Here is a 20,028-nt window from a genome sequence, read left to right as displayed (position 1 = left end):
CCAGGAGGTTGAGGCTGCAGTGAGCCATGATCACACGACTGCACTCCAGCCTGGGTGACACAGTGAGACCCTTTCTGAAAAAAATAAAAGAAAGAAAAATGCTGTGCAGAGCCCCTAGCACACAATGGGGAGTTGCCATCTGCTGCCCAGCCCTCCCCACCTCCTCCGCTAACAGCAGCACGTCCGCCGCACTCAGCCCAAGGTCTTGGGGCACCAGCGTTTCCTGAGGCCGTGCTTGCCCCTCCAGCCTTAGTCCCGTTTACTTGCAGTGTGTTCTCCTCTTCGCCTGTCAAGTATTCTTGCCACCTGGTTCACTGGAACCAAGTTTAGAAGCACAGCACCCTGTCTGAGGAAGGAGAAACCCGTAGCAGTTGCTTTCAAGTCAGCCAGACACTCAGCACAGTTACCACCTTGAGCCTGGAATCCTGTTTCTCAGGATAGCATCCACCTTCCTGCAGTCACATGTGAGATCCTTCTCCACATCTGGTTCCTCACCTGGTTGTGGAGAGACCCCTTCACTTCCTCCTGAAGGTGGGCCTCGTAGACTCAAGGCCCCCTGGGTACCTAGTCCTTCCCGGAAGCCCAGGGACCATCTGGCACTGATCTACTCAAAAAAACCTTCAGTGCCAGGCCCCGAATCAGCACTAGAAAACAGAAGACAGGAGACCTGGTCCCCACCCGGAGAAGGACACAATCCAGAGACTGGGTCAGGGGAGACAGACAGGTAAAGGGAGGCAGGCAGAACAGTCTGCAGGTGCAGCAGCCATGGTCTGTGTGGAAGCCCTTGTGGCTGCAGGCCAGGACAGTCGTTATGTCTGATGGGGTCAAGAGAGGCTTCAGAGCAGAGCTAACATGCGACCGTGCCAATGTCTTGGAGCATCCCACTGTGGCCATGACAAGACAGGTGGGCAGGCCACTTCCCTGCCCCAACCATCCAGTGCCTTTAGCTCCATGCTTCTGTCTAGTCTCCACTTAACAAATGCCAGGCCCTGAAGTAGAAATGGAGATGGGACACAGGAAGGACAAAGCCCTGGGTTGAGGCCACTGCACCACTGATGGCCAAGAACAGGCTCAACACAGATGGGGCTCCAGGTTCGGTTTTTACATGTGCCTTTGAGCTATCTCACACTCAGACGATAATAATAGTAATGACAGCAGCCTGCCCTTACTGGGTGCTTATTATATGCTAGCATGTAGCATTCATTCAGTGCTCACAATAGCCCTAAGAAGGAGATACCATTATTATTCCCATCTCACAGACAAGTAAACTAAGGCACACTGAGGTCAGATAACTTACCCAGGCTAACTTACTATAGCTGATAATAGCAGAATCATGCCTTTGGAGCCAAGAATCAAAGCTGGGCCGTACATCTGAGACTGTGTTCCCATCCACTACTCTGTACTTACCATCATTTTCAAATCCATTCACAGGGGACCTCAGAATTAAGCAGGAATCGGATGTCCCAGCAGATGGCCCTTGATGTACGTTCATGAGAAAGGGGCTGGAACCCTTCCAATGAGGGCATGGAAAAAGAGTATAAAATCGAGAAATGAAGGACTGAGAAGTTTCCTATGGCCTTGCCATCAGTGCATCACGTGTTACCTTTGGCCACAGCTATTTGATTGGAGTAGGATGCAGGGAGAGTGTGTTGAAAGCCAGGCTGTGGTGGAGTGAGCAGGTGATGGAGTAGAGCCGGAGAGCGGGAAGGGAGGCACAGTCTTGGGAGGGAGAGGGAGACCTTGAGGCGAGGGGTTGCTGTCATCGTCTGTGATGAGTACGCTGCTGGAGGAAAGCTCCCAGTGCAGGCAGAGGGGACCCAGGATAAGGTGTTGGGGTTCACATCAGAGGTGTAGGGGGGCCTGGAAAATGGGTGGACACCAGACCCCCTTCTGACCACAGGGTCAGCCTTTACTCCACAGGACTTCAAGGGAGTGGAGTCCTGGCTGGGAGAAGAGGGCAGGCTTTGGTTAAGGACAGAAGAAAGAGGGTGTGTGGTTAGGAAGAGGACCCAAGGGGTTGTTCGTTAGTGAGGATGGTTACTCCCAAGGGCACAGTGGGAAAGGGTGTAGGGAACAGAGCAGGTAAGAATGGGTGAGTGGAGAAGGAACAGAGCAGGTAAGAATCAGTGAGTGGAGAAGGAACAGAGCAGGTAAGAATCAGTGGGTGGAAAAGGAACAGAGCAGTCTGCCCCATTAACGGTCAGTTTTATTAACTATTAAACGCAAAACAGGCTTAAAAAACAGGCAGTGTTTACATTTGCAATGGACACACACCCTAGCCCAGCACAGGCACATCTGAGTGGCTTCCCAGTGCCCTCTGTGCAGCCCTGGGGCCTATTGGTGTGGCAGTGATGGGTTCCCAGCCCTGGCAGCACCCCACGGTACCTGGCCTCAGTTCATTATCCGTGGCCAGAGCCCAGAGCCCAGAGAGATAACGCAGTTGATCGCAGCCTCCCGCTTCTGGCTGGCTGGAGCAGGCAGGGGATTTGGAATGCCTGCTGCGCAGACTTGCTGGACATCACCCAGTGGTGGACCAGGGGCAGACATCGAGTGGTGACAGGCATAGCATGTCACTTTTGAACAGTGCTTCAACTGTAGCAGACTCCTCAGGATAGCTTTGTAGACCGAGTTTATACATTGAATGAGAAAAAACGGCCCTGCCTGGGTCTCAGCCCTTTCTGTGAAACACATGCTGGTTTTGTTCCACGAGCTTTCACGAGTCAAGCCAAAGCATTTCTTCCATTTCAGACCTTTCAAGTTATCCTGAGCTTTACTGCTGTCATAATTGTGTTTCCAGTCTAAGTTTCATTTTCATTTTGAGTCCAGTCACAGCAAAAACCTAGCCATTTGAAATGTAGCATCCACTAGGAAACTACACAGTCCGATTACTTAAGCCCTGAAAAATCCAAGCATTTATTCCCTTAACGAAGTAAGTGGGAAAAGTGTTGTGCCTGTAGGGCCCAGTCAGGAGACAGAAACCATGGCAGTAATTTGAACAGGAAAAATTTGAAGAGTTTGTGACTAATAAAAGGTGGTTAAGAAGGACCCTGAGGAATACAGGAATAATAAACGTGGGCAGCAGCTTCCACCTCTAAGGCTAAGGGAAAGTAGACAAGACAGGAACTAAGAACTTGGAAGAGGAGACAACACCCCACAAAACCTGAGGTTCAGCCCTTGTTGGAGAATGTGCATCTGTCTTGGTAACACACTGTGGAGGCTCTGGACTACAGTGGGTCTATAAAAGCAGCCTGCCGGCTGACTGAGACACTCAGTAGGGGGTGCAGATGGACCAGAAATGGTCTACACACCCACCCACAAGGTGGCCAAGAATTTCCCCAGGGAGTGCCCGCAGGTAAAACGGATTCATAGGAAGCAGCCTCTGGGTGGTAGAGAAATGCGCTGAAGAGGGAGCGCCCTGACATCCTGCACACTGCTGCTAGACACACTGCAGGAGGAAAGAAACTCCTGATCCAGGAAGAGAAGCCACTTCGCTGCAGTACCTCACTTGTCTCTCCAGCGTCCTCTGTTGAGAAAGCCTAACGCTGCACTCGCTGACAAAGAAGAAATGTTTGCAGGGTGTAGTTTCAGTATCATGAAACAGGGCAAAGAAGGATGGATTTAGAGCTAAGAGGCAATAAGTTGATGACTGGCAAGAATGTATATCACCTGAATCCTCAAATTGCTCAGTTTCTTTTCATCTCAACTACTGCCAGGCATCTGCTTGTTGATATTACCTTGTTTCTTGGAGAAATGCAGGGAGCTAAGTGCACAGGTTGCTCAAAGAGAAATGGCTCAAAGGTGCTGTAGCAGATCAGGTTTTAATTCCTTGACTTGCTCCAAGTGTGGCATACGCATATGTAGGATCTAAGTTACATTATTTTCTCAGCAGCATGCTAAGAAAGCATGCTGCTAAGCAAGACAGATATAATGGCAAGCGCCAGCATGTCCATAGCTCCTTGTTCCCCACATGCTTCTCAGTTTAGGGTGAGGTCTCTAAAGCAATTCATCCATGCATGACACAAGTCAGATCAGGTCGATACAGATTAAATCAGGTCACAGTAGATAAACTAACAACTCTGGGGATGAACATCTTTTACAAAGCTCGAGAAACACATCCAGAACACATTGCCCTTTCGTAAAAGAGCCATGTCCATCCCAGCCTGCCCCATCCAGCCAATATTTACTTTGGAGAGGGGAATTGAAAGAATTTATTTTTCCAGGCTGGGCATGGCGGCTCACACCTGTAATCCCAGCACTTTGGGAGGCCGAGGCGGGTTGATCCCTTGAGGCCAGGAGTTCGAGACCAGCCTGGCCGACATGGTGTAACCTTGTCTCTACTAAAAATACAAAAATTAGCTGGGCATGGTGGTGCACACCGAGACAGGAGACTTGCTTGAACCTGGGAGGTGGAGGTCGCAGTGAGCCGAGATTGCACCACTGCACTCCAGCCTTGATGACAGAGCAAGACTCCATCTCAAAAAAGAAAAAAAAAATACTTTATTATTCCAAAAATATCTGGAGTAAGAAATGAAAGGCATAATTTGAAATAGGGGAACGGGGTAGACTAAGCACAGGCAGGGAGCCCGTAGGATTTCACTGATCTGAAATGTTTGCAGACAGCATGCACCCTCTTCCTCCCCAGCTCCTGCCCACAAGCTCAGTCCTGGCCGTTTTTACCAGTGAATTGTGGGGAATTATAGACCTCTCCATCCCTAATACTAGTTAATGTTGAAAAGGTGAGGCCTTAGCCAGAAGGCTCAGGAAGAAAGTGATCCTGGCTGTAAGGTGTGTTTTTCTTCTGCCTAGAAGGCGTTTGTAAGAGAATGAGCTGCCCTTTGGTGCACCTTGTTACTTTATCCAGCAGAATTTCTCAGTGTCAGCACTGTTGACATTTTAGGCTGGATGATTCTTTGTTGTGGGGGGGCTGTCTCTTCCTTATAGGGGGTTCAGCAGCATCTCCCTGCCTCTACCTACTAGGATTTCTCTGTTTATGATAATGACAAATGTCTCCAGACATAGTCAAATGTCCCCCTTGGTTTAGTGGTGGGGGGTGGGGTTGTGCAAAATCACCTGATTGGGAACCACTGAGCTAAACCCAACCACATAGGACCTCCAAGCAGGACTTCAGGTGAGCCTTAAGTCTTAGGGCAATTTCCAAATCAGCTGAACCTCACAAGGAAGAATGTTAATGAGAGGAGAATGATAGCATTGAACTTCAAATTTTTAGAAAAGGAGGGTGTCATCCCTGCCTCTGTGACCTAGGAACCCACAAGCTCCTCAAGATTCTGACCCGTGGTCCGAAAGCCCACGCAGCTGGCCCAGGTGTTATCAGCCCATAACACAGTCTATCTGGGCTGGGAGGTGGCCCATGCACCAGCCAGGGCTGTAGCAGCCCAGCGCATGCTCAGGAAGCCACCAGAGTGAAAGGAACACAGCATGGCTAGAACTCAGCTCATAGTTTGCAACTATGTAGGTGGCTTTGGAACAATAAAGTAATACAAGGATTTTGGTGACCACTGGTTTGTTTTTTTTTTGTTTGTTTGTTTGTTTCCCAGAAAGAGGCTTGTAGATACACTGTGGGGTGAGCCATGGGAAGCCCTTGCTCACCATTTATACGCAGCGCAGGTCAATCAGATTTAGGTTAAGAACCCACAATGCTCTGTCATCCAGGAGCGATTACATTGAAGTTCTTGCCCACTCTCTGGTCAGAGTGGTCAATACAATTCAGGAGAAAAAATGAATAAACTTTCAGTAGCAGAGGCTGAAAAGAGAACTTTCCCCTTATCTCTTCCAGCACATGGTCAGTGAACTCATACTTCAGGTCATCTGTTTGGATATAACTTCCTCTAGGAAGACTCAAATCTGAGTGAGGGCTTTTCCCAGGTCCTCCCATGGCGGCCTGGACTTCCCTTGTAAGGGAATTGCTCATAGCAATTCTGCTTGCCTAGTGACTTTCTCAGTGGCCAGGCTTGACCACCACTGCATTACCAACAGGCTGCTCAGTATTAGGTATAAAGTAGGACTTCGGTTTAAACACTGTATCAAATGAATGCACGTGGCCCTCAGTGTCAGAAAGATCTAGGTTCAAACCCTGGGTCTGGCATTTGTAGGCTAAATGAGTTAGGCTAATCTCTTGATGTCTTTGAGCCTCCGTTTCCTTATATGAAAAATGTGGATAATGGTCTCATGGTTCTTAGAGTCAGAGTGAAGAAAAGATGAATTGAAATAATGTAAAATACCTAGCATGATTCATAGCATATGGTCATATGATGTGCACATGGTCAGTACTCCCAAAATTCTTCCTTGACTATTTCCAAAGCAGTCCTATTAATTGATTTTTTCCCTTTGCAGAAAGTTAAGAATTTTTATTCTGAAATCTGACATATGTAATTAACAGAATCAAGTACCCCAAATATGAATAGAGAGCTAATCTTCCTCTAATCATTATTCCCCTCCACCCTACCTCATCTCTGGCTGTCACTGAGGTAAGACTGGTGAGAGAATGTGTGCTTATTTCATTATACCCAGGAAACCTCAAATGCAAATAGAAATAAGTTTATGGAATGTTCATGTTCTTCCTTCTCGCTCCCATCTCTCTCTCCCTCCCTCCCTCCTTACCTCCCTTCCCTCCATCCCTCTCTCCATTCCTCCCTTCCCTCCCTCCTTCCCTCGCTCCCCTCCCTCCCTCCATCCCTCCCTTCCTTTCTTCCTTCCTTCCTTCTTTCCTTCATTCCTTCCTTCTTTCCTTCCTTTCTTCATTCTTCCCTCAGCACGTTCTTGTTGAAATTCCTACATTCCAAGCATTATTTTCAGCAAAGCCTGGGGGTAGACATAGATACAGTCCTTGGCCTCAAGTCCTCACAATTTGTAGTAAATCAATATAGTGTGATGGGCCACAGGCAAGCTACGAGGAGACAGTGACTGAGGGAGTCAGTCATACAAGGTCACCTTTGATTAGGGCTTTGAACCTGACTAGAATTATCTAGGCACAGAGAAGAGGAAGGATGTACATGACAGAAAGAACACATGTGCAGTAGCACAGAGATGTAACTGCGTGTGACTAATGGGGGACATGCGAGTATTGTCATGTGACTAGGGCAAGAGGGGCTGGAGTTAGACATGAAGTGGGAGATGAGGCTAAAAATAGATCCAGATCGCGAAGGATCTTCATGCCAACATCCAGAACATGGATGTTACTGCATAGACCACAGTCAACCACTAAGCAGTCTGTAAGCAGTGGACTACTGTTGGAGGGAGATCACACGAGTAGCTGTGTGGTTATGGAGGCAGTGGGTGTGGCCATGACTCACAGCACTGGTTGGGGCACTGAGAATGGAGGAAAGCAGGTAGGAGTTGAGAGATGGTATTTAGGGGAGTGGGAACTCAGCCGACCCCAGCCACTGATTAGACTTGAAGTGGGAGTGAGGGGAAAGAGCCTATGCTTGTGTTCTTCCGCTCCAGACTATGTGAGGAGGCAAGATGATTGCCTTAGGCATGGAGAGCTTAAGGTGTCTTTCATACTGCTTAGACATGGCAGGGATGGATGGAGCCAAAGCTTAGGAGAGAAGCTGGGACTGTCAATACCACCAGAAATGCAAGTTTATCATCCCTAGCTCTTCCCACTCACACCCCTCAGCACAGTCAGTAATCAATCAACAAGCCTAGGCACCTCCTTCTCCATCACATCTCAAATTCACCCACTGCTCTCCAGCTGTCTTTTGTTCCGTGTTTTGAGCCACTGTCATCTCTTGCAAGGATTGCTACAGCAGCCTCCTCCTGTCTGACTCCTTCCCTCTCCTCTTGTCTACCCCATTCCTTTCTCGGTTGGTCTCTTTCCCTCTCTTTTTGTCCACTTACCCATGGACCATACACATCTGTGTGCTTCCTGCTTCTGCTTAAAAACCTTCAGTGTTTCTCTGTTGTCCCCAAAGTTGGTCATACTGATAGTGTGGAACCTGACCCCTGGCTTACCCTCCAGCCTTATCTCTTACGACTTGCCTGATCTCACTCTATACCTCTTCCATCCTGAGCCACCTGTAGATGCCCGGATGAACCAAGCCCTTTTTCACTATCAGGCCTTTGAACAGACTGACCCTTTTCTCTAGAATTATTTTCAACCTCGCCTCCAAGCCCTATACCAGATTAATTACTAATTCCCCTTCTGGTGTCATCTGAGATCTCTGAAAAACCTTTTCTAGTTGACATGGCTAGTTAGATATCTCTCGTAAGGGTTTTTATTCTAGTTCCTCTGACTCTTAGAGCAGCTCTCACCTGTGCAGAATCGCCTGTTTGCTCCCTTTCCCAACCATGCTATACGCTTGTTGAGAGAGGAACGATCTTATTCTCCAGTGTATGTACAGTACCAGCATAGAGCCCACGTCAGAGCAGGAGCTCAGGAAATATTTGCCAAGTGAATAAATGAATGAGTCAGTTGATGAGATTAGAAGAGGTTATTTCCTTCTTGTTTGTTGACGAGAGGGAAGGCCTGACTCAGCCCCCTGCTTTCAACATATGTTAAGAGACAAGGTCACTTACAGTAAGGACCAGGAGGCACGTGAGAAAGAGTAGTGTAAGAAGTAGCAGAACCAAAATCAAGTTCAGTCCTAGAAGTCAACAAGGTAGTTTCAAACAAAATGATCAAGAGTGTTGGATACTCAAGAGAGATTGAGAAGAATGGACGCTCTTCAAATGCCTGTTGGATGGGGCCTGGCAGTAGAGTAATTGCACAGGGTTGAGAAGGGAGGGAAAAGAGAAGATGCTGTGTGTGGGGGTGGCTGTAAATGTTGATGGCAAAGGGAAGGAGAGGTAGGTATGTGCCTTAAGGAGGAAGGGCTGAGGGCACTGATTTGTAGTGGGCAAGCCCCAAGGAAACCATCATTGCAGCAGCATCCTGGGTGACCCTGTGTGGCAGCCATCTCCCTGAATGCGTAAGGACATTCCCCCAGTCTACCATGACCTTCCTTCAGCACAGGTGGCTATGTCCCTCTACCCTCCTGCCAAGCAACATGGACCCACTGAAGGCCCCATCTTGTGCTTAGCCTCTGCAGGCTTCCAGAATGGGACAGGTGCCTGTCAGGTGGGAATTTCCTCATGGCTCCAGCTGGCGATGCTGCTGTTTTAACTTTGCCACAGTTGTGGAGATGGCCTTCCCTCTGCTGAGGCCAGTGGACACGATTCTATGAAAGAGTTCCTCCTGGCCCTTGGGGTCTTGTGTGGCATTATCAGGAAAAGACGTTTCACAATGGCAGATGAATTTTTTATAGCAGAATCCTATGTGCACAGTACGATTTACATCTCTCTTATGCTAAGGAAGGGAATTGTACCCTGCCTCAATTTTATAGAATTCTTTACCAACTACTGTCATCATGTAGAGTTTAAAAAGCACCAATAGTAAGGCATTAAAGGGACCTTATGTGTTTTATTAAAGCCCTTTATGTCTCAGGCATTATATATGGGTGGATGGGTGAGAGAGAGAGGGAGAGAGAGAGATTCTTCTCCCTGAACACTTTCTAACCTGGCCTCACATTAGCACAGTGCCCAGGTTGGGGGTTGAGTGGGGCCTGAGGCTTGCCTGTGGCCAGCATGACCATTGGAAAGAGTAGTATGGGACAAGACGGGGCTTGTCTTGCCACCCAGAGCTTGATAGAGAGCCCATTATCTCCAAAATAGTACTGAATGATTTGAAACAAGAAAAAAACTTTCTAAGATTTTTGATGTTCATTAAAGGTATCCTCTCTGAAGATATTTTTTTAAGCTTCCTCTTTGGTTGAATCTCAAAAATGTTTTTAGACAAAATTCCACTTATTGGATAGGCTCAGTGGCTCACTCATCCCAGCACTTTGAGAGGCCAGAGCAAGGGGACTGCATGAGGCCAGGAGTTTGAGACCTGGACAACAGAGCCAGACCCCGTTTCTAAAAAAAAAAAAAAAATTTTTTTAATTAGTCAGGCATTGTAGCATGAATCTGTAGTCCCAGCTACGCGGGAGGCTGAGGCTGGAGGATTGGTTGAGCCCAGGATTTCAAGGCTGAAGTGAGCTATGATTGCACCACTGCACTCCAGCCAGGGCAGTGGAGTAGACTCTTTCTCATATGTAAAGACCAATTCCACTTATGTTTCCTATTTTTTGTTTCTTCCATTGGCTGTTGTTTTGTATAAACTGTAAGACAGAAGCAAAGTGGCTCTCATTTATAAATGAATTTGCTGATTCCCACAGAGGAACCTTGTCTGGTCTGACCAGTGCCCAAATTCCTTCTCCCCAAACAAACTGACGCAAAGAAAACACTCTGCCAAAGAGCCAGGCAGGAAAAGACTGTGGTGCTTGGCCCTGCAGGGGGACCTTGTATAATGCGTGTGTGGCTTCCGAGGAGCTGCTCGGGGGCAGAGGCTGAGGTTAGCAGTTCTCAGGGGAATGCCAAGGTGAGGCTTTTCCTCTAGCAGGGCCAGATGCCTTTCAAGAGCATTCGGTGGACCGAGAGGGAGTCAGGAGCAGGGGCAGGTGTGTCTTCCTCCTCATGCCAACACCGTACTGCCGAGGACAAACCCTCTGTCAGCCCACGCTCTGCATGCAACAGACATGCCCCTTGCCCCCAGATGCCCGCAGGAGGCCTTTGTGCACAGTCACCAAGTGCAAGGAGCACTCCAAGGCTTAAAGCACCTAGTCACCTGGCAGGTGACCTCAGGAAGAACCACCCTGTCTGGCCAAGTACCTGCACCATTGAGCAAAGGGCTCCTGTGTCTCTTATCCACTCCATTTATGATCTGTCAGCCAGTGAGAAAGACGAGGATAGCAGACACATTCTGCCAGCTCTGGAGGGAACATGCCTTTCAGAAGCAGGCAGCCCTCCAGCCGCAGTGGTTCTTAGGTCTCACAGAACCACAGGATGGCTTTTAAAGGAAGTGTCCTGTATGTTGGATCTTTCAGCTGAAAGTGGACAAAGTAGCGGGCAGTTCCAAGGGCGGCCCTCGGAAGTCTGGTCACAGTGGCAAAGCCAGCACCACGGCCAGCAGAGCGGTGAGCAGCACTCCCACCAGCAGCCCGGTCAGACTGAAGTGTTCCAGGTAAATCGAGCGAGCACCGCCTTCTCGTAGGTACCGGCGCCTTCTCTCTGCTTCCTTTCCCCCTCGGTCTCTGCCGCACCACCGCCTGCCCGATAGCCATCGTGAGTTCTGGCCCAGCCTGGGCTAGAGGGAGTCCAGGAGTAGAAAGCCCCATCCTACCCAGCCAGAAACGTCAGGTGCATGCGGGAAGAAGGGGCTGATGTAGCCTTTGAGCTAAGCCACACAATAGGGGAGGCTGCAGTTGGAGATGCTTCCCAGACTCCAGAGCTATCCAGGGGAGAGGCACAAAACCAAGGCCGAAGGGGGTCTCTCCTAAGAGCTGCAGGTGCCCCCGGGCTTGGCTGTCTGTCACTGGCTGACCCTCTTTCTCCCCACCGTAGCCCAGAGGATGTGGGGGACATCCCCACCCAAGCCCTTGCTCAGTGCCAGCTTTGCCCTGGCTCTGCTCTCCTCTGTGGTTAAGCTCAGGGAGAGTCCCCGGTTGAGGATACCTGGGCACCTTGAAACTCTCCATTATTTGAGACATTTCTAGACCATCCCTTGTGTCTAAGGCAGACTGTGTGGTTGGGGATGGCGCCGCTGCAGCCCCACAGAGCAGGGCCCTGCCCCTTGCGCGCTTCCTTGGCTCAACTTTCAGCCAGAAACATTCCTACTGGAAGGCTTCAAATGGAGGTACGAGCCCATTAACTCCCCTTCAGCCATCCCTCCAGGTCCTTGTAACGGGAGCCCAGGCACGTCCTGCATGCCCCAGGCCTGCCCTGCAAAACAATGATAGGGGCAGGAACCATGTCGTGGGAGGGTTCTGAGACTCCCAGGATTGCAACCCCTCCTTCTCAAGAATCAGTGCTCCATTGAACCCACCCTCATCCCAAGCCCCTCTCCTGCCGGGGTCAGCTGCGTCTTCACAGACAAAGGCCTGGGACTCAGATGTCACTCAGGGCAGCATTCTGTGAATGTGCAGGGGAACGGCTCACCCAGGCCTTCCCCTGCCTCCCCTGACTGCAGCCATCTTCTCCTTCCTCCTTCTGTAAGGCCTTGTTCCTTGCCCATTCTGAGGCCCCACAGCAACCCCGTAAGGCGGAATTTCCTGACATGGATCTTCATGGTCACGATGCTAAAAAGAATTCTTGGCCAAATAAGCTTACGAAAAGCTGGTTAAACAAAGTTATTAAGTTTCTTTATTGCAGGACGTATCAGAGCTTTTATGACACCAATAAGGACTGTGGATTTCTAGGAGGTGGGCAAAGTGTGCCTTGTTTCCCAAACTTATTTGTCCACAGAATTCTGCTGAGAACTCAACAGAACACATGTTGGGGAATTGGCTGTAAGAAATTGAAATAGTGCTATTCCCTTTCTCTGGATGGGTCATCTGAGGCCCAGAGAACTGGAAAGACATGCTGAAACTGAAATCTAACCATTCAGGGATTTGTCCCTGCGCTAAGATAAACATGGAAGACAGGCCACCCAGGTCTCCACACACATCTTCCTTCCACTCCACTGTGCGTTGCATTTCTCTTATATTTTGGCCATCTGCTATCTGTTAGGTGCACCTTGCTTGGGGCCAGCCTGGGGTCTCCCCGCCAATGGGGCTCTCGTCTACCCTGGGTCCCTGACTCAACCTTAGATAGACAAAGGGCGTGTCCTAATGCCGTTTACCTGCTGTCACAACAGCTCCCGGGGAAGAACAGTTTCCCAGGGTCTCAGACATTTGAGGACCCTTGCAGAGCATCCCGCAGAAGGCCGGGGAGGACCTCTGGGCTGCCCCTTTAGGGATGGCCATGAGGGTGAGTGCAGGCTGGGCTCCTGGGACATGCCCAGTGCACAGACAGAGGAGCTGACTCCCCTGTGGCTCTCTTTTCCTCTCCTCTGCAGGACATGCTGCCCATGCCGGGAGATCCAACCCAGGGGACTGGCAACTATAACATCGAAGACTTTGCCGACCTGGGCATGTTTCCGCCGTTTTCTGAGTAGCTGCGGGCAGAGTGAGGCTCCTGCTGTACAGTGCCACCCATACTGTGATGCCAACACCCGTGTGAACGAGGCCCACCCTCGCCCTGCTTGCCCTGCCGCAGGCCCCCCCACCAGAAGCCATCTCCCCCGCTGTGTGTCCCCAGGCGCGTCATCGCCCCACTCTCCCCTGCAGCCGCGGTTGCTCGGCCACTGACCAGGGGCCCTGGCAGACATTAGGGGATCAGTTGTATTTATTGTATTTTATCTGTGTGTGCTCAGGAGGTGAGCCTAGTGGGTCCTTAAGTTTGGTTGTGAATAATCTCTTAATAGACAATTTATACCCATGAAAGTTCAGCCAATGCCCAGAGCGGCCAAGCAGCACCAGCAGGCCTGCCCAGGATGCTGAAAGCAGATTTCTTCTTGCTTTTCACTTCTGATGGATGTGTGGGGCTCCGGGGGAATGCTGGAAAAATGGGCAAGCAGAGCGCACAGCCCTTGTTCTGCCAGCTGGAGCCAAGAAGCACAGAGACACAGAGGCACCTGCCCCTCAGCTCTGCTGGTCTGTCTGTGCATCCATTGTGCCGCGGGACATATGTAATTTGTGCAGTGTGACACGGACTTGCTGTCCTGATGGATGTGTTGTGCCTTGTGTCTGTCATGTGTGGCCAGCGTGAGTGTATAGAATCCAGAGTATGTAGAGAGCCAAAATGTGTGGCCCTGTCCCCAAGCTCAGCAGCACCGGCCATGACCAGAGGATGCTCAGCCCACGGTCTGGGAGCTGGGCTAACAGGCTGACACTTCAGCAGGGTCACCAGGAGGCACAGCTAGGGGCATGCTCACATGAGTAGGTCAGTTCTTTGGTCCAAGCCTCTGGTGCAGATTCAAGCTCCTCCTCTTAGAGGAAGCAGCCCCTTCCTCCCACAGGAGCCCCATGGGAGCACTCACCCTCCTCCCAACTGGATCTGAATAGCTGTGTTCCTGATCCCACATAAGCATGTTTCATCCTTGCCCCACTGGTGAGAGGAGGAGACCTTGTGCCTGCCCAGAGCCTGCAGGACAGCACGCCTTGAGGTCAGAGGCCTGGCCCTTCTGTACAGATGTAGACAGCAGGGTAGGACGTCCAGGCCTCCTCACGTGGGCACCGTGAAACACTGTCCTCCAGGCCACCTGAGCCTTCGTTCTTCAGCCCGACTGGAGGAACAGCAGCTCTGGGAGGCACAGAGTGCAGGTCTCAGGGGCAGAAGACTTGGGTTCCAGTTCTGGTTCTGCCACACGCCCACCGGCCTTGACTTTCTCTGGTGGTCTCAAGACAAGAACAAGAGCTGACTCTAGAATCTTCTGCCTGGTTGACCTCTGAGCCCATGATCCCTGGCTTGCTGTTCGCTTGGATTTGAGGAGAGTTTAAGAATCCATCCCCCGTTTTCAGGGACCTCTGCCTTCTCCCACACACCTTACACTAGTGAGGACTCCTTCGGCCTCTTGTGTTTCCTTCCTTTTGTGACCGTTACGCCCCCTCCCTGTTTCTTATCACCAGCCCATCAACCCATTTGCTCCCATACGGTAGAAAAGGTACCATGGCTGCCGCAGGGCAGGTGGAGGGACCCACCGTCTGGGAAAGCCCTTGTGTCCCTCCCAGAGTCCTTCAGGTAGGCCCTCGCAGACGCTGCTTGGTAGTGCAAATGCTCAGAAACAATCCGTGCATCCCTGCCCATGGATTCTGCAGGACCCAGAAGAGTGGCATTGGTTCTAGGAACCTGAGAGTGGAGTGAGGCCAGCATGCAGGAAGGAGTTTGGAGAGAGTGTTTGCTGTGATCCATTGAAAGCTCCACATTAAACCCCAGCCCTGTCTGGCCAGGGAGATCCATGTGCTCAGTGTTGCTGGGGGACCTACGAAAGTCAAACATTCCTCAGTAAAACACCTTTGGCTGGTCGCCAGCTGTACATGACTGCAGTTCCTAGACTCTAACTTAACCCCAACTTTGCAGTTTCTAGAGCTTTTTGTCTGTAATGGTGATTGGGTCTCCATTGTAGATGCATGCAGTGTTCACTCCAACTTCAGAGGCTTTCTTGCTTCTGGGGAAATGGCAAGTGGTTGAAACCCTGCACATCCTCCCAGGGCCAGCCCCAGAATGGGCCTTTCTCTGCCTGCCCTGCCCTTGGGACCACCTCTGCCTCCAGCAGCCTTGAGCTTGCCCCAGGCCTTGGGCATAATTATTTCCCCCAAAAAAGGCACAAAAATAGGTTTTGGATCAAAGAAGTGTTTCTCAGTGAAATGAAAGACTTTTTATAGCCTTTAGCTTGCGAGTTTGGAAGTTTGGGAGGTCTTATGTTTGTTTTGCCCCTTCTGTTTCTTGGAGGAGAGTTGGGGCTTTTCTTAGGTGCATACACAGGCCCAGGTGAGCATGCCGACTGTGAACCTGCCCTGTATCCGGAGCTGTGCTGGGCACTGAGGGGATGCAACAAAATTAGGAGAGGATCCTTGCTCCCGACATCTACTTCTCCTACCTCAACAGGGGTTCAGGGTGCAGTGAACTCAGTTCTTGGCCCTTGGGTGAGGATTCATGGATGAATGAAAGCTAGACCTGATGGGGAGGCATTATGACTAAATAGGCCCAGCCTCTTTCCCTTCCAGCTCTGTCCTAGGAGCACAGGCGGGAAATCTGAGTAGAGTCTGACCCCACTTTTTGCTTATGATTTGTAAAAGCCATCATGGGGCCAATAAGAAAATAGGGGTGATGGAGGGGGAGAAGCCCAGGACTGGGAGAATCGCACGCGGCCCAGGGGTTTTCACCAAGGATTTTTGAGACAAACTGGAGTAAGAATTAAAGCCCCAGAGGATTTAATTATCCTGGTTTGCGAAAGAGCCTCCCATGCCAGTCCCGCCCAGCCTCGGAGGCCAGAATGCTCATGGCCCCTGTGGTCTGCTTGTCCTTCAGCCCATGCCCAGCACATACCTCTCTGACTGGAGACGGGCTAGAAGCTGGATTAGGAAGGGGAGAGGCACGCGTGACTTTGTTTGACTCTGTGACTCACTTCCTCGCTCACACCTCGTTTGAACTACTAGACTTTCAACTGGCTTTCCTTAGGCCGGGCAAGCAGACAGCTTCCCACAGAAGAGGTCTGTACAGTGACGGCAGCAAGGACACAGATGCAGCCACAGTAAGGCTCCATCAGGACTGGGTCAGTGATGGGAACAGGATGGCCAAGGATGGCTCTAGAACACTCTGTCCATGCGTCACTCCCCCCAGTTTTATTTTAGCTTTGGCTTCAGCGAGTGACAGCCATCACAAATAGCCACATTCTGCTCTACTCTCCAACATACCAAATTCTACACTGTTGTTATTTCATGAGAAGTGAATATTGCAGAGAGTGGGGGGATTCTGTTTGTTAAGGAACTTACACTGGGGAGCTTTATTCTTCCAGGTCAATAACGTGACTACATGTTCTCCAGATTAGTCACACGTGCAAACATCAGTGTCCTTCTAGCTTTAGCCGACAGAGAAACCAGTCCCAGGGAATGAATGGTGATCTCCCCACTCCCGGCAGCACTTTGGGCAGCCCATAAGCTACACGAGAATGTGAACACCACCTCTCTGGGCTCACCTTGCTCCGTCACGGTTCTGACCTGCCACATAAACAGGAAGAAGCCAGTGACCGGAACAGCTCTAGGAATAACAATCAGAATAGAAATGTCCTTTATATTACCAGAAAATATGGGCTTGGCCTAAGTTGCTGTGTCCTAACCTGTCAGGGGTCATTCCCCACCAAACCCCCCGTACGAAGGAGCCACGAGCCACTGGGACATTCACCTTTTCCTTGATCATCTGGAGTCTGGGGCAACTTAAGGAGGCACCACACAGTGGTGCAGGCACATTTCCAAGCGTAGGTGTCCCTGGCTTTTGTGGCCAAAGCTGGTGTTATGGTCAACAACAGGCCAGGGCCTGCGGGGCACTGACCTTGAAAGTGGCAAAATGGAGGTTTCACAGGCTGTGTGGGAACAGGATGGCTCACTTCATCTAACAATCTCAGTTTCTTTTAAAAAGAAAAAAAAGAAAAAAGATTTCATGAGCAGGTGTCAGTGGACAGTTTAAGCACTTAACCATTTCTCTTTCTTCTTATGGATGTGAACTGTGCTGTGGATAAATCATTTGTATTTCTTGAATGTTCTCTATGACTAACAGTTATTAAGTCGGTTGTGTATATGTGTAACTAATGTAACTGCCTTTTAAAATTTCATTACAATAAAAATGACTTCGCTCTGAACGACGACTGGCCCGGGCCAAGTTTGTAATTGAACCATCCTTGGAACCTGCCCTTTGCATTACACTCCCTCCTACGGGCTGTATTGTGTCATAATCTGTAAAGGATGTGGCATACATTATACTAAAGAGTGACCCTTTTGGAGGTTTAGCTTCTTAGGCTAGGAAAGGAAACTAGGGCTGGGCACAGTGGCTCAGGCCTATAAATCCCAGCACTTTGGGAGGCTGAGGTGGGAAGATCACTGGAGCCCAGGGGTTTGAGAACAGCTTGAGCAACAAAGCAAGACCCTGTTTCAAAACAAAACAAACAAAGGAAACCAGCGTTACCAGTCATATTGTATTAGAACCAACAGAAAATAAACAGATAATAAAAAGAAACTCACAATTCTTGACCGTCTGTGTTAGGCAAGGCTCTCTAGAAGCTTCCTTACAAATGCTATTTTTGTTAATACAAATCTGATATGTGGTTACTCTCACTGGTTTACAGATGGAGAAGCTGGAACTCAGAGAAGTTAAGAAAATACAGGAAGGAAATGGCAGAACCAGGATATTGAACTCAGGTCTCAGTCCAAAGCCCTGTATATATTGTCCTCTTCAAACACTCTTATTATTATTTTTTAATCCTTACAAAATTGTTAGTGTTTTGATATGCTGCTGCCTCTAGTAAATACAGTTGACTCTTGAACAACATGGGTTTGAACTGTGCGGGTCCACTTACACGTGGATTTTCTTCCATCCACCTCTGCCACCCCTGAGACAGGAAGACCTCCTCTTCTTCCTCCTCCTCAGCCTACTCAATGTGAAGATGACGAGGATGGAGACCTTTGTGAAGAGCCACTTCCACTTAATGAATAGTAAGTATATTGTCTCTTCCTTGTGATTTTCTTAACATTTTCTTTTCTCTAGCTTACTTAATTGTAAGAATACAGTATATAACACATATAACATACAAAATATGTGTTAATTAACTGTTTATGTTATCTATATTCTGGTCAACAGTAGGTTATTCGTTGTTAAGTTTTAGGGGAGTCAAAAGTTATACATGGACTTTCAACTGCATGAAGAGTAGGCGTCCCTAACCCCCATGATGTTCAAATTCTATTTTTTCTCTGCAGAAAGAGAACTTTTTGGATTATAGCAAAATGGCAGACTAAAATCATTTTAAAACTCTTCCATCAAACACCTAGCATTGCTAGTTTTTACAGCTTTATTGATCTATTATTGACATAAATTAGACTGCACGTATTTAAAGTATACATAAAATTCTGTGACCCTGAGTTAAACATAGACTTCTTAGATACTACACCAAAAGCATGGTCCGTCAAAGAATACATTGACAAATCAGACTATAGAAATATTAAAGGCATTTGCTTTTCAAAAGACCCTGCTAAGAGCTTGAAAAGATAAGCCACTGATGGGAGAAAACATTCACAAGTCATGTATCTGACAAAGGACTAGTACCTAGAATATGTAAAGAACTCTTACAATGGAATAAGACAAATGACTCAGTACAAAACAGGTGAAAAATCTGAACAGGCACGTCACCACAGAAAATATACAGATGGCAAATAAGCATGTGGAAAAAACTGATTACCATCATTAGTCATCAAGGAAATGGAAATTAAAATACACGGTGACTCTAATATTTGGCTAAAGTGTAAAAAGACTGATGATAGCAAGTGTTGCCCAGGATATGGAGCAACTAGAACCCTCGTAAAGGCAAAATGGTACAGCCACTTTGAGTAACAGTTTCTTAGGAAGTTAATCATCCACTCACCTTGTGACCTAGCTTTTTCATACCTAGCTATTTGTCCAGGAGAAATAACATATTTCCAAACAAAGACTTGAATAGGAATATTCATTGCAGTTTCATGTGTAATAGCCACGAGGGAAAAACAACCTAAATGTCCATCAACAGGTGAGTGGATAAACAAATTGTGGTACCACCACAGAGTGGACTACTACCCAGCAATAAAAAGGAACCAAGCACAAATACAAGCAACAGCATAAACAGAGCTCGAAAACATTATGCAGAGCAAAAAAAGCCAAGCACAAACATACACAATGATTGCACTTATATGAAACGCTAGATAAGACTTATCCAATCAGAAAGCAGATCGTTGGTTGCTGGCCAGAGGAGTAAGTGGGAGGAGACACAAGGGAAGTTTGTGAGATGATGAAAAGGTTCTATATCTTTCTTGTGTGTGATGGTCACAAAGGTGTATACAAATCACAAAACTCATCAAACCCTTCATTTAAGATGGGTACATTAAAATCTGTTGTGCATAGGTTGTCTCTAAATAAAGTTGATGTAAAAATAATCACAGCAGTTTCTTGTGGAATTTATCAAGTTGATTTCAAATTTCCTATGGAAGAAAAAATGATAGGCAGTAAATTTTGTTGAATAAGATCTAAAAAAGAAGAGAAAGAGGGAGAAAGAGGAAGAAAAGGAGAAAAAAGAGCCAGCCTTTATCCTACCAGACAGTGGGAAGCTTTATCATTAGAAGTGTGGGGTTGGGCCGGGCATGGGGGCTCACACCTCTAATCCAAGCACTTTGGGAAGCTGAGACGTAAGGATCCCTTGAGCCCAGGAGTTCAAAATCAGCATCATAGTGAGTCCCCATCCCTACAAAAAAGAGATGGATGGCTTGAGCCCAGGAGTTCGAGGCTGCAGTGAGCTATGATCACACCACTGCACTCCTGCCTGAGTGACAGAGTGAGACACCCTCTCTCTAAAAAAAAAAAAAAGGTATAAGGTTA

General features: G+C 48.6%; 1 protein-coding gene across 7 annotated transcripts in view; it reads left to right on the top strand.

Annotated features, from left to right (window-relative positions):
* Positions 1-17,272, top strand: part of ARNT2 (aryl hydrocarbon receptor nuclear translocator 2) — a 200,999-nt gene extending 183,727 nt beyond the window's left edge. For 5 of the 7 annotated variants that reach the window (XM_055277476.2, XM_055277477.2, XM_063638637.1 and 2 more), the window contains exons 18-19: positions 10,923-11,059; positions 12,932-17,272. In XM_055277476.2, the coding sequence (XP_055133451.1) occupies positions 10,923-11,059; positions 12,932-13,030 (236 nt within the window). In that variant the 3' untranslated portion in view covers positions 13,031-17,272. Of the gene's footprint in view, positions 1-10,922; positions 11,090-12,931 lie in introns of all 7 variants that reach the window. The other 2 variants (XM_055277481.2, XM_055277480.2) reach the window with 1 other exon arrangement.
* The last annotated feature ends 2,756 nt before the right edge of the window (positions 17,273-20,028 follow it).

The sequence above is a fragment of the Symphalangus syndactylus genome, chromosome 5 (genome assembly GCF_028878055.3).
Source record: "Symphalangus syndactylus isolate Jambi chromosome 5, NHGRI_mSymSyn1-v2.1_pri, whole genome shotgun sequence".
Lineage (NCBI taxonomy): Eukaryota > Metazoa > Chordata > Mammalia > Primates > Hylobatidae > Symphalangus > Symphalangus syndactylus.
The sequence above is the reverse complement of the archived record's forward strand: the minus strand, read 5'-3'. Positions and strand labels throughout refer to the sequence as shown.